Below are 14156 nucleotides of genomic sequence, written 5' to 3'. Positions count from 1 at the left end.
GATTGAGGAGAAATGGGGAGTAACTACTAATGAGTAAGGTTCCTTTTTGGGGTGACACAAATGTTCCAAAATGATTGTGGTGATGATTGCACATCTATTGAGTTGTGCACTTTAAATGGTAAAAATTTATGGTGTGTGAATTATGTTTCAATTCGGTGGTTTTTATAAGTTTAATGGCATAGCGCCACTATAATGTCCTTTTAGTCACACGTGTTTCATCTATTCCTTGATTTAGATAACTCTAGCACTGGGTGACACTGACCCAGTCTAGTCCAGAGTATCGCCAAGGAGCAATTTTCAGCCGAAAAAAAAACCTAAACCTGAACAAATAGGATGTTAGTTGTTGATGTCTCATCTGCACTTGCTTCTGATTACTGCCTTATACTTGGATTACAATTAAACAAATTTTTTAATCTGATAAAATGATAATGATTATATATGGTAGTACTTCCATATGGACTAACTGAAGGAAGGATTCATGTAGATGATACCTGAATTCTAGAATACAGTCAATTCCTGTTCACGGTAGTTGCATCTATAAAGTCACCACACACAATTAGTGAATACTGAACCACTGTGAGGGGAAAATACAGGGTTGGGTTCCTGCGAGTCTCTGGTCACAGCATTTTTGTCAACTGATCAATACCCTGTTTTATGTATGTTTCTGTTCAAAGACACCTTATTTATCTTTCTTACAAATAATTAAACGTATTTCTTCATGATGAAACAATATTTTGTTTACAGCATTTTTGTGTAATGTACTCTACAATAGAGATCGTACTAGAACTCTTTGCCTCAGTCACACATACAGTATACACAGTAAACAGAATAACATACGATATTCACATACAGTAAGCATATAGTACTATGAACATTTACTGTATACTGTACAATAATGCAAATAAAATCCTGAAAAATTAAAGATTAAGCATTTAAAGATTTATACAAACTAAAATGTTACTGTCGATGGAGCTGGAGGATGTGTGATGATACAGGGCACAGTGTGGTTAAACCTCTCCACCTTGGGTTGCCCCATGAAAACCAAGGGAGAGCTTGGTGAAAATTACTCAGCAGAAGGGGAAGAGGGTGGTAGGTATGTCAACATCTGGCAGTTCAACATCAGGAGTTTGGCTCCCATGACTTGTTGACAGTTGGCAATTTTTCCTCCCAAACTGGTTCGAAAAGCAGGATCAACCTTGTCAACTTGGCTTTTTGCCTCAAATCTTTAAGCATCTCAGCATAAGGGACAAACACACTGGAGGTGAGGTGCATACATTTGAGGCTGCGATCAAGCATAGGGTCACACTCTTGCCTGTCACCATCATCGGAAATGTTTTCCAAGGCAGAATTCCATTCTGATATCTTGGCGACTGTAAGAGGGACAATTCCATTCTGATATCTTGGCGACTGTAAAAGGGACAATTCTTGGAGTCTTGGGCTGACTTTCATTGCCGACCTCATCATTGCTGACTCCGATGCCTTGTTTTGCCATCTCATCCAGGTCTTCATTGGTGGATTCTACTGCCTTCTCTGGCAAAATTTCCTCCACATCTTCTTCATGTTATCAAAGTCTTCTCCACTTATTTGCCGTGCTATATGCATTATGTATTTTGCACTCTTTTTTATACTTTCAGTAACACCTTCAAGACATCAAAACTTTCCACACAGTCCAGCCAAACATTTTCCCAACAGTTATTGATAGTCTGCTTGATGCTGTCCCAAGCTGTGCCAACATAATCAGTAACATTGCATATAGTGACTGACTTTCAATAGTCCATCATGGTGGTTTCCTTGTTGGCATTGACAGTCTCAAAAGCATTGCTATAAATAAAACTCCTTGTTACAGTGCACCTTGAAAGTTTTTATTATGCCCTGATTGAGGGTTTAGATGAGAGATGTAGTGTTTGGGGGCGTGAAAAGAACTTCCGTATTTCCCCGAAAATAAGACCGGGTCTTATATTAATTTTTGCTCCAAAAGACACATTAGGGCTTATTTTATATTACGAGCATCCTGAAAAATCATGCTATGGCTTATTTTCCGGTTAGGTCTTATTTTCGGGGAAACACGGTTCTACATTTGGGTGGGCATTTTGGAGTTCTTCAGAGCAATGAACTGGGGCATTATCCAAAATTAACAAAACCTTGAAGGAAATGTTTGTGCCCTGGGGATAGCGTTCAACTTCTGGCATGAAGCAATTGTGGAACCAGTTGGATGTCATCTATGCTTTTCTGTTCTGTCTCCAATGGACAGGCATATGGTTCATGCTTTTCTCTTTAAGAGCTTGTGGATTTGGGGCTCTGTACACCATTAGGAGTTTGCACTTAAAGTCGCCCTTTGTCATTGGTGCACAATAGGAAGGGTGTATAGTCTTGTAGATTTAAAGCCAGGAGTTCTGGAGGTCATATGCTTTATATAGGTTTGTTTGCCAATGTTCTTGTAAAATAAGCCAGTCTCATTAGCATTGAAAACCTGCTCTTCCACATATCCCTTTTCCTGTATAACACTTAGCAAGTATTTTTAAAATTCTTCTGTCGCCTCCTGGTCTGCAGAACTTGCCTCACTTGTAAGTTTAACATTTTTCACATCAGATTGCCTCTTGAACCAGACCAGCCAGCCAGCACTGGCCGAGAAGGATTTAACATTTTTCTGACGCTGGATAACACGACCGTAAATTTCTTTGGCTTTCGCCGCACAACAATGCCGTCCACCACACCTTTTTTATCCGTTGTCATCTCATGAATCCACAGATTTAGCCGCTTTTCCATCTTTTCCATAGCTTCCTCACGCACTGTAGATGTTACTTTAGCACTTACCAGAGCAGCCTCACATACAGATCGGCGAATTTCCTTTTCCTCTATGTACCGGATTGTTGATTCATTAACATTGAACAAACGGCCAACGGCACTACACCTCATGCCTGAAGGAAGCTTATCTAACACAGGTATTTTCTCCACAAGGCACATCACAGCCTTCTTGTGCTTAGAAACACTAGACAGCACTTAAGCACTACGCTTGGGGGCCATATTAAACAGCTATAAAAAGCTATTAAAATCGCTATAAAAAGCACAAAGAGGCAAAACATGTGGCACTAGATAGCGAAAAGTACCCTTATACACAGCCTAAGAATTGAAGCAAAAAAGCTGATTGTCTGCCTTGTTCAGTCTCATCTGGTAAAACGCACTGTGGGTTGACTTAAAATTTTCTCTCTGCGCACGTCCACGAATAACCCCAGAAAGCACCGTGAATATTGATTTTGGGGTTACAATAAATTTTAGCATGTAAGCGAATTCGAAAATACCAACCCCTGAATGGCGAGAGTCAACTGTATTCCCATAGACACGTAATTTTGTTTAAGCACGTTTACTAAATGAGAGGCTAGGTAGCTCCGAAGACTACAAGTCCCAGCATGCACTGCTTCAGCACGGTGCGCGGCCAACCTCCACAGTAACGGCAGGCCCAGGCACTGGCCCAGAAGTGTCGCGTTCCCATCACGTAACACTCTCTGCGCGTGTGCATACGCTCTGGAGACCCGCCCCAGCCGCCACCGCCCCCAGTGCATCTTTATGGTCTCTCCCCAGGGCTTTGCCGTTGGGGGCAGCTACTCCGGTTCTGTGGCTTGGTCCGCCCTGCGTGGCAGCGACATGGAGGAATTCGACTCCGAAGACTTCTCCACCTCGGAGGAGGACGAGGACTACGTGCCTTCCGGTAAGCGATTCCGCCTGAGGCGAGAGGCGGCTTGCCCCGCCCCGCGCCCCACGTGAGGCGCTCTTGGCTCGGCGTGCGTGGGCCCACTGGCCCTGGTGGCCCTGTGGCGCGGGTCTCGAGCGTCTCCGCCCCCTCGCCTCCCTGCCCAAGACCTGTGAACGGGGACATCTCGCGCAGCCGCTCCCGGGGGCCTGACTTCAGCCGCCGCCCCCTCTCAGAGCGCTGGAACTGGCGCTTGAACGTGGCCCTACTTCTGTTGGCGTCGGTCGGTGGTCCCCTAACCACACCAATGCTGAAATCGCCTGGAAGGCACTCCGAGTGTTGGCAATTATTGTCAGTCCTTCCATCCTAAGGGAATTGCTAGCTATGTAGCCTGACGTCCAAGATAGATCGTCATCCACGTTATGCCCTCAGGAGCGATCTGGTTGTTAGAAAGTTCACATGTTGTTGCCTTTTACCTCTTTGCAACGTATACACCTATTGCTCCCTTCTCAAACTTTTGTATTGTATAGGCGTCTCAAACCAAGCGGGGCAAAAATTTTGTCACCCAAACAAACCTATCCCTTCCGCCATCCTGTGCCTTCCCCAGACTTTCCCATATTAAAAGTATCTACCCATACAATCGCTCAGGTAGATAACATACTCCCCTAGTAATCATCGTTGTTCTCTCTGTTTTGGTCCACGGATCAGTAAGTTCTGTCGCGTCTCTGGAGAAGAGAATCCCTTTCTGACCGCTCTCTCACCAATCTCACTGCTACTGAACTACCATGATCCTTCACTGGGATTCATTCGTCAAAGCTTCCAGCTGGTTTCCCTGATTCCATTCTTGTCCAACATTGGTCTTAATTGTTAACGGCCCGAGTAATCCTTTTTTTAACGGGGGTTTGCAGAGTATGTTTCAGTCTCCACGTGACTTCTTTATGTCCTTAGTTATAAGACTTCGGTTCAGCTAGACTGTAGGTGGTTCTCCAGGTTGATTGTTCTATAATGTAGTTGTACGTTTGATGTGGTCATGGGAGGAGGCAACACAGCATTTATCTCCAGCCATCTTGACCAGAACTCTCAGTGATCTTTCTAAAACTAGTTTTCATTTTAATCAAAATTATGCATATTTAAAAGTAGTAAAATATTTCTAAAAGACTTGTTTTGAAACCAAGCAGTTCCCATCATACCTCATCCCTGTATACCTTCCCTGGTGGCAAAATTTTTCCACTTTTAAATTAAAAAAAAAATAAAATTGTTATTTCTATTATCTGTTGACTTAACCAACACACGGCAGGCCTTCTTTTATTTAATACCCCTTAGTTCATTCTCCTTATTCCCAACACACACACACCCGTCCACCTTCTGGCCCTCCACAACTCCACAGCCTGCCATTGTTTCTGTGTCCAATTTGGTTAGATTAGTAGTCAGTGTGTCGACATAAGAAATGTGCAAACCTGTAGGGAATTTTTATGAGTTTATTTGAGCTAAACTGATGGCAGATGCCTGGGAGCAAGATCTCAAGTGCTCCAGAGAATAAGTTGGCAGTTTCTTTTATGTGTTTGAGATTAAGGAGGGAACCTAAGGAAGATTACATGAAGGAGGGAGAAAATTACACAAAGGTGGGGGTCGGATTACAGGCTAGTTAAGGTTATGTGCTTTAAACTCTTGAGGGTGGTCCGCTTTAGGAGGAGGGGTCTGAAAGGGCATTGTGTTAACCTAGATGTACAGAAACAATGCTGGGGCGTGCTTAAGGCAAGGATAAGCCTTTTACTAAAGAAGTTATATGACTGGGGTGTGTTTTCTGGAGTTTAATGTCATTTTGTTGTTGTTGCTTAGTCTATGTACTTACAAATCAGACCCTAAAATCTGTGGTTGAATAAAAAGGGGTACTATGGAAAGTAACCTCACAGGGTGATCTGATCATAAACTCTGTAGTCAGGCCCCAGGCATATAACTTCTTTAGTGAAAGGTTTTAAGCCAGCCCTATCCATTGTTCTTGTGCCTCTAGGTTAACAAGCCTTTGAAATACCACAAGTAAAAACCCTTGAAGGGGTTATTAACCCTTGAGAGCAGCACACAGTCTTGCTAACTATCCTGTAATCTGATCTCTGCCTTGCTTTCTTCAATCTCCCTTATTTTCCCTCCTTAATTTCAAATGCATGATAGAAGTTGCAAAATTGTTATTCTCGAGAGCATTTGAGATCTTGCTCCTTGCATTGTCATCAGTTTGGCTCAAACACTTATAAAAATTTTCTACAGGTTTGGACATTTCTTATATTGACATTTACTTGACGTAGTCAGCAGGATTCTGAAGAAGCCCACCCAGGACCACCCTGCCTGGACCCAGGCTAGGTAGAAGCAAGGGCCCCCTGTGTCTCACCAGCTCCCCCCTTCGCATCAGGTGACTTGAATCTCTCTTAGAATCCCAGGCCTCCAATGCTTTAAGTAGCAGGCCATGAGTTTATTTAAGCTGTTCTTAGAAAATCCTCAGGTTAGATAAAGGTTGAGATAACCCAGGGAAAAACAAAAAAAAAATGGGTTGCTGCTTTTAATTTCGGCTTTTTACTTAGAATCTGAACAAAATCTTTGCTGGTTAAATGAGAGACTGAACTCGCTTTAGCTCTGAAAAAGAAAGGACACTTGCTTCTCCGATCTGAATAGCCAAATGGGGTGATGATAGCTCTGATCCATAAATCCAGGGTGGCAGAGCTGGGTACCAGGAGTCAGTCATCCAGTGTGGTAGCCCTGGGGAGAAGGGCAGGGTGCCCTGGAATGGGTTCACCCTGAACGAGAGGCCCATGTTTTGGAAAGCGGTGCGGTTTTAGGGCACCTGGTAAGCTCTTGCTGGCCCTTGCTCTGGTGTTCTTAGGTGACTAGGAATCTTTGTGGGGTTGCCCGAGGAAATATTTTCTCTAAGGGGTAAAGCAGGTCTATGGGGTACCCACCACATTTGGCTCGCCAGAAGACATGCATTTAAAGGCTGATTTTCTCCAAAAGTTTGTTCTGACACTACAGATCTCAAAATTAACATGGGAAATCCTACCTCCCAGGCGAACAAGGCCCATCAGAGTCAGCCTCCCATTTATAACTGAGATGGCCAAGGTGAGGACCCTTTGATACTTCTAAATTAATTTTCACATGCACAATTAGGAAAGGCAGGCTATAAAATTAGGCAGAAAGAATGGAAAACATATTTAATTGGTCTCTCTCAGCTTTTAAAAAGAGGGTTTAGATAAATGGATCAATCTATGATGCCAGTTAGGTGACAATCCAATTCTTGGTAGTATTAAAAATGCCTGCCCTTTTTTAAAAGGAGGAAAGTATTTTGGAGCTTGACTTGTCAAGGACAAATATAAATTGTAAAAGGCCTCTAAAACAAAATTTGGATCCAACTGTTCTGTTTTTGTATGTCTACATATGTATGTTGTAAATGTGAGATAATTTTCTATCTCCGGATGGTATTGTTAAAATTAATTTAAAGGCAAGTGCTTGTAAGGATTGGGTATTCTAAAATTCTCAGAAATATAGAAACTAACTCAAATGCTTTTCATGTTCACATGATCTGAGATTAATCCTTAGTAAATAAAAGTTAAAGTTTATTGTTTTAAGTAAAACGGACATGTCTTTATGTTGCTTGGGTTTTACAGAAGTAATTGCATATTAATAATCGACTTTTATGTCTGAAAAATGTTTCTAGAGATTATGAAATGGCCAAGCTAAAGAATGTTAATTGCTTACTTCTTCGTTTTCATTAGACATTGACGTTTTAAGGGTTAGCATCTCAATAATGTAGGACTTTGCGGTGTTCCAGAAGGGCTCCTGGAACACTTCAAAAGATTTGGAATTGCATAGGAAGCATTGTAAAATAAATGATGAAAAACTAGAGTATATCGGATGGGTAAACAATGGTAGTAAGTTAAATGAATAGTTGGGGCTATGGGAAGCCCAAGATGGCTGCCTGGTTCTTTCCTGCTCCCTGGCAAACCCCATTTTTTGGTTTTTGCATTCCTTCATGCATCACAATGTATGTAAGCTGGACTTAGATGAAGGAATTTATGAGCTGACATTACTGAAAGGAGACGTCTTACACTATTGCCACGGTTTGATAGAGTCACTTCAAGAAAATGCCAGGTTGGTAACCACTTTCTTTCACAAGGAGCTCCCAGGAGAGGAAGACTTTAAAGATCATTGCCTGCTACCTGGAGGTTTTGTTTATTGGAAGGGACATCCAATAAAAGACACTCTCCAACCTCATTGGAAGGGACTTTGTCCGGCGCCTAACCTCTAATGGACATCTACCCATCTGAGGACATCAAAGACTCCTCGAGGACAAGAAGCTGCTGACATCAGAGGGAGACAGCTATTCCAAGACATCGACAAGCCTGTACACCTAGGATTGGTGCTGAACTCAGAATCCATTGTGTTTTATTGTCCTTACCTGTCTGCTATGATATTAGTCATAATAATAGTTATACTTGTTCTTTGGGTTTCTCTATATAGTCCAATTGTTTAGGATTACTGAATATGTGTAAGATAACTGTTAATAACCTTTTCATGGCTTATTTAATGTTATACTAGATGTCAAATACAGAAAAATGAGACAGAAAGCAAAACTCGGATCATGATATTTCCACAGGATAGAAATGATCCAGAGTGTTTTTTCTCAATGAAGGCCATAAGACATGACTACCTTCCAGTTACCTGCCCTTCCCTTTTTTAGAAAATTCAGCCTCAATTCAGATCCAGTGGTGACGGTATTGCCTCATCCCCAGTGGTCAACAAGACCATGTCGATACTAAGGCTTGAATGAGCTTTCCTAGCCTGTGAGACCACACTATCCGACCAAAAGGTTGGTCATCAGTGCATCCTTGGGATTGATTTATGACCAAAAGAGGGAACTGTGGATGAAAAAAGGGGTTCTATGGAAAGTAACCTCACAGGGTGATCTGATCATAAATTCCTAACTGAGCAGATCGTGGTGGATAGTCATGCCCCCGGCCTGTGACTTTAGTGAAAGATTTTAAGTCAGCCCTGTCTATTGTTCTTGTGCATACTTTTGAAATATCACAACTAATACCCCTTGAAGGGGTTAACACTCGAGAGCACATAATCTTGTTAACTATACTGTAATCCAATCCCTGCCTTGCTTTCTTCATCTTCCTTATGTCCCCTTTTTAATTTCAAATTCATCCAGGAAATTGTAAAAATGTTGTTATTCTCATTTGAGATCTTGCTCCCCAGCATATGTTGTCTGTTTGACTCTAAACTCTTACAAAAATTCTGCTGTTTTGGACATTTCTTAGGCTGAAAGCTCTCAGAATTATCTAAATTATCTTCCAAGATATTTAGATTCATTGGATAATCTTTCACTTTTTTCTTGAAGTCCATCTTTGCCTTCTGACCTGCTCTAATTTGGCTTGATTTTCCCAGTTTTAAACTTAGTATCTTCCATCTCATCACTATGCTGGGTGCTCCCTTAATCTCCCTTCTCTGTTGGATTCCCTATTTCTTGGGTCCCACGTTTTCTTTCTTGGTGCATCCCGCCAAACAGAATAAATCCTCAAATAACTTCTGGAAAAAGGATGCATAGTAGAAACTTTTTTTTTTTTTTTTAGAATTTTAGAATTTTAATGTCTAAAAATAACTATGTGACCCTCAGGCATGATTGTTATTCATTCTGCATAGAATTCTGTGTTCAATAATAATAATTCCAAGCTCTATAATACTTTTCCATTTGATTTTTAAAGGTGTTGCTCTATTAGTTTTTAGTTTCCAGTGTTTCTATGAAGAAACATGATTTGTTGCTGATTTCTGCTCGTTTATTTATGATCTGTTTGTCTCTGGAAGCTGATAGACTGAAAGTATAGCTTTCCCTCATCAATTGGGGCAGGATAGATGTTTAATTCATTTTCCTTAATTACCAATTTTCAAAATGGGGAATAGTTTTAATAGTAGCCTAACATGGTACAAATTAACTTTTCTTTTTTGATATCATAAAGGGTTCACAGGTTTTTATTGATTAAGTGTGTTTAAATCGACTAGCAGTTATTCCTTTTAATGCTCAAGTCACTAAAACTTCTTTCAAGATGGATCTTATGACCTCTTAATGTGACCCATTATTCTTAAATAGCTTGCTTGCTTTCTGGCACAGCAAAATGTCCTAGTTTCACCTTGTGCTTTTCTTCCCTCAGACCTGAAATTAGCTGAAGTTTCTTTCTTTTTTTTGCCCCAGGAAGCCCTTTTGGTGATAAATCATATCAAAGAATGGGATCTCAACTTTAAAGAGATGCTCGTTGCTACCTAGAATGACATTATTTGTATGCCATGTCAGTGAACAGACTGGAAAATATTTATCTTAAAAAGAGTATATACTGTAGGCTTCTGTTTGTTACCACTCAGGAATAACAAAACTGACCTCTGGTATTTGAAGTCAGGATTGTGGTTACCTTTGGGCTGGGGGTGGTGGCTAGTGATTGGAAGGGGGCATGAGTGGCCTTCTAGAATGTGGTTATAATGTTCTTCTTGAGCTGGGTGCTGGTTATACATGTGTGTTCACTTTGCATAATTTCATTGAGCTGTACATTAGATTTGTGTGCTTTTTAATATGTGTGTTACACTTCAAATAAAAGTTTATATGCAGTAAAACTAGTTGAATCTCCATGTGGGCAGGATTTATTGACTGGTGCCCACAGTGTGGTCACACTGGGATCTTGGCAGCAATTCTTTGTTGGAGATGCCTGAATGTCAGTGTCTGAGGATGGAGAATAGACACGTTTGTTCTTCCTGCTATGTCTAACTTTCTGCTATGCCTAACTGGAAGTCGTTAGGCCTCTTTCTAAACCCCTTTTACTGACAAGGCAAGGTGTCATTGGCTGTCTTTTGAAAGATATCCAAGATGAGGTGGGAATACTAGTTTTTTCCTTTGAAAAGAACAGTAGCAGAACTGGAATTTCTGTTCATTCGTTCGTTCAGCAAATATTTATAAAGACAAATAGGATCCATGTCTTCATGTAGAGCATAGCAGAAATTGCAAACATTAAATACAAATGGGATGAGTTACAGAGGAAAATACGGACTACCGCAGAACACTAGAATCTGATAACTTAGCCTAGTCTCCAGGGACAGAGAAGACTTCCCTAAGGAAATGATATTTTAATTGAAGAATAGTGGAAAGTACTAGACTTTTTTGTAATGAAAATGTCTCATCTGGATGTGAAAGCCTTTATTCCTGTCTGTGTGACCACCCTATTATGTGATTTCAGGTGGAGAGTATAGTGAAGATGATGTAAATGAATTAGTGAAGGAAGATGAAGTGGATGGTGCAGAGCAGACACAGAAAACCAAAGGGAAGAAAAGAAAGGCTCAGAGCATGCCAGCCAGGTGATGCTGCCCTCAAGGCCCTTAGAAGTCAGCGGCTCTCACGACAAGCCTCATTGCTGGGATTGAGCTGATGGTAGATTTCTTGCTGCCAGGGTTTCTTACCTTTTTTTCTTGAGGGAAACATTTGGTGACATTTTAGAATTTTGGTCTCTGGCAAGCTTTACAAAATTTTGAGCTTAAATTAAAAAAAAATTAATAGATAATGTGTACATGTGGTTAAAGTGAGAAACTCAATTACTACAAAAATGTATGCACTGTCTCTAGCTCTTGTGGCTTTGCCTCAGAAGAACTATGTTACCAGAGACAGTCTATGCATGTACAAGCATGTAAGTATATATTTCTACTCTCTTTTTAAACCAAAAAGCAAAATAGCATACTTTGCGTATTGCTTCTCATTTTCATTATTTCACATCTTGGATGATACCATGGGAGTACATCTAGCTATACCTCATTCTTTTCAGTGATGGCATAATATTTCATTGTATGAATAGACTTTATTTAAGGATTCCCTTATGAGAGACCTTTAGATTGTTCCTCATCTTTACTGCAACAAACAAGACTGTAGTGTCTTTGTATATGTGTAGAGGTATGTCTATAAATCAGATCTGTAGAAGTAGCATTGTTTGATCCAGGGTTATATGCACTAAGAAAATTATGTATAAATATTAGTAAATTGCCGTCCGTAGACCTATTACGGAATTACGCTCCCACCAAATGTTATGAAAATTCTGACAGGTTGTTTAACTCAAATAAGAGAATCTTCCATAGAAGATTCTTTTAGTCTTTTATTCTCTGATTGGTGTTTCTGTCTTCCTGGGCACTGAAGTAAAAAGCAGATTGTAGTTTATAAAAAGGGAAAAAATAATTTTAGGTATTAGATTCACTTTAGGTATTTAGGTATTAGAAGTCAGAATCAATTTACTCTCATGAGTCTTGGGCCCAGTTCTTTTGTCCTTGAGGTTTTCTGTATTCCAGCTTTCATATCTTCAGAAAGTGGGAAGAAACATGGATCCCCCAACCCCAGAATTCTAGGAAGAAACTCTCCTTAATAGACATGTTCTACAAATGTAATGACTTTAAAAAAGTCAAAAATACCTGACAGAGATGTTCTGGGAACACTCTCCAGACAGATTGATTCTGTGAGATGATTTAGGGTGTTTCTTGGTGAAAATAGCTGGTCCTGACTTTAAAAATAGAACACTATGTTTTGATTCTAAGTGTTTGGGGGAAAAGCTAAAGAGCTTAATTCTTTTTTCCCCCACAAAATCTCAGTGTACCTCTTTTACGCCGCCCTCAATGTGTGTCTTAATCAGTAATTCCCAGATTTCAGTTTTCTTGGGTTTGCAACATTATGTTTGGAATTGAGGAAGGGATAACTGAAATCATTTTGCATTGTCTGTCTTGTCTTTCTTTTTTCTTGTGACTATTGGTGATTAGGAAGAGAAGACAAGGTGGCCTCATGTTAGAAGAAGAGGAGGATGCCAGTGAGGAATCCGGAGGAAGTAGCAGTGAGGAGGAAGACGCGGTAGCAGAGCAGGAAAAAGGCACTGGGTCAGAGGATGCAAGGAAAAAGAAGGAGGATGAACTGTGGGCCAGCTTCCTCAGTGATGTGGGACCAAAATCAAAAGTGCCCCCGAGTCCACAAGTGAAAGTAAGTTGGTAGATGAATGAGATGAATGTTTCTCTAGATAGATTTTTTAAAAATTTATAGACTGAGATTTGAAGCTTACAGCAGACGTCCCACTACATAGATGCCTTTTGATAGTAACTCTACTACTGTGTTTCCTCAAAAATAAGACCCAGCTGGACAATCAGCTCTAATGCATCTTTTGGAGCAAAAATTAATCTAAGATTAAAAATTAATCTTATTATATACCACTGGGTCTTATATTATAGTAAAATAAGACTGGGTCTTAGATTAATTTTTGCTCCAAAAGACGCATTAGAACTGATTGTCTGGCTAGGTCTTATTTTCGGGGAAACACGGTAAGTGAAAAAGCATTCCCTATGGTAGAAAAAATAAGCTTTTTAATCAAATAAATTTTCAGTAGGTCTTTAGCTGTTTAGAGATGAAACATTTAAGAATAGCCATAAACAGCATGTTTGAATGGTTCTTTCCTTATGTGAAATGGATTACATTTCTTTTTTTCATAGAAAAGAGAGGAGATTGAAGAGATGAGTTCAAGTAAATCTGTGAGCAAAGCAGAAGAGCCAGAGAAACCTAAAGAAACAGAAAAAGTTAAAATCACCAAAGTGTTTGATTTTGCTGGTGAAGAAGTCAGGTAAGATGACAATCACAAACTTCAGAAGTAGTTTTAAAAATGAGCATCTTTCTAAATGGTGTTCGACATCTGGTTCATTCCAGCCCATCGTATTCTTTTGTAGTTATATCTGGAACTTAAGGAAAACGGTGGCTCTGTGAATTATCAGGGAACACGAGAAAGGTCCTTTCACATATTATAATGTAGTCTGGTGTATTGAGAAGTGGTTGGCTGAGCAGAAACAAGAAAATGTAAGAGTAAAGCATATGGTCCCATACTCATTGCCACGCTTTGTGACTTGGACTAAGTCATTTCTCCCTTTATTATTTTCCTTGACTGTGAAGTATGAACCTTAGTGAAGCCTCTGAAATCAGGTAAGAATTGAAAGTACCAGGAGAGAAATTTGCTATCTGTTTTATTTCTTCACCTTAACTCTTTGGCTGTGTTAATTGATTTCAAGTTTTTTTCCAAAATGTGTCAGAAATCCACAAAATACAAAAAGTTGATATTTTGACTATTTAATGCATTTAATAATAACAATTTGAGCTGTTTTGTATATAAGTGACATTATTCTTATGTATAAAAATTTCAGGTATACTCATTCAGATATAAATGAACGTCACAGCAAAAGGGTTAATACTATTTTTTATAATTGATTCATGAGGTTTGTTACTGATTTAGAAAAACAGTAGGGGCTTAATGACCTTAATGGCTGTTCTAGGTAAGAGCTACATGCCCAGAATTTCCTCTTTCCTTTGTATTTAAATTTTATTATGTGAAAACAGCAGATCTATAATTTAGAGCTAAATGAGAACAGATTAAGT

At 39.9% G+C, this 14156-nt stretch overlaps 1 protein-coding gene across 2 annotated transcripts in view; it reads left to right on the top strand.

Moving 5' to 3' along the window:
- The first annotated feature begins 3436 nt into the window (after positions 1-3436).
- Positions 3437-14156, top strand: part of CFDP1 (craniofacial development protein 1) — a 99336-nt gene continuing 88616 nt past the window's right edge. Inside the window, exons 1-4 of one of the 2 annotated variants that reach the window (XM_033128946.1) lie at positions 3437-3706; positions 10954-11071; positions 12509-12722; positions 13226-13353. In XM_033128946.1, the coding sequence (XP_032984837.1) occupies positions 3565-3706; positions 10954-11071; positions 12509-12722; positions 13226-13353 (602 nt within the window). In that variant the 5' untranslated portion in view covers positions 3437-3564. The remainder of the gene's footprint in view (positions 3707-10953; positions 11072-12508; positions 12723-13225; positions 13354-14156) is intronic. The other variant, XM_033128947.1, reaches the window with a different exon arrangement.

Source organism: Rhinolophus ferrumequinum, chromosome 15, assembly GCF_004115265.2.
Source record: "Rhinolophus ferrumequinum isolate MPI-CBG mRhiFer1 chromosome 15, mRhiFer1_v1.p, whole genome shotgun sequence".
In the NCBI taxonomy this organism is placed as follows: domain Eukaryota; kingdom Metazoa; phylum Chordata; class Mammalia; order Chiroptera; family Rhinolophidae; genus Rhinolophus; species Rhinolophus ferrumequinum.
The sequence above is the reverse complement of the archived record's forward strand: the minus strand, read 5'-3'. Positions and strand labels throughout refer to the sequence as shown.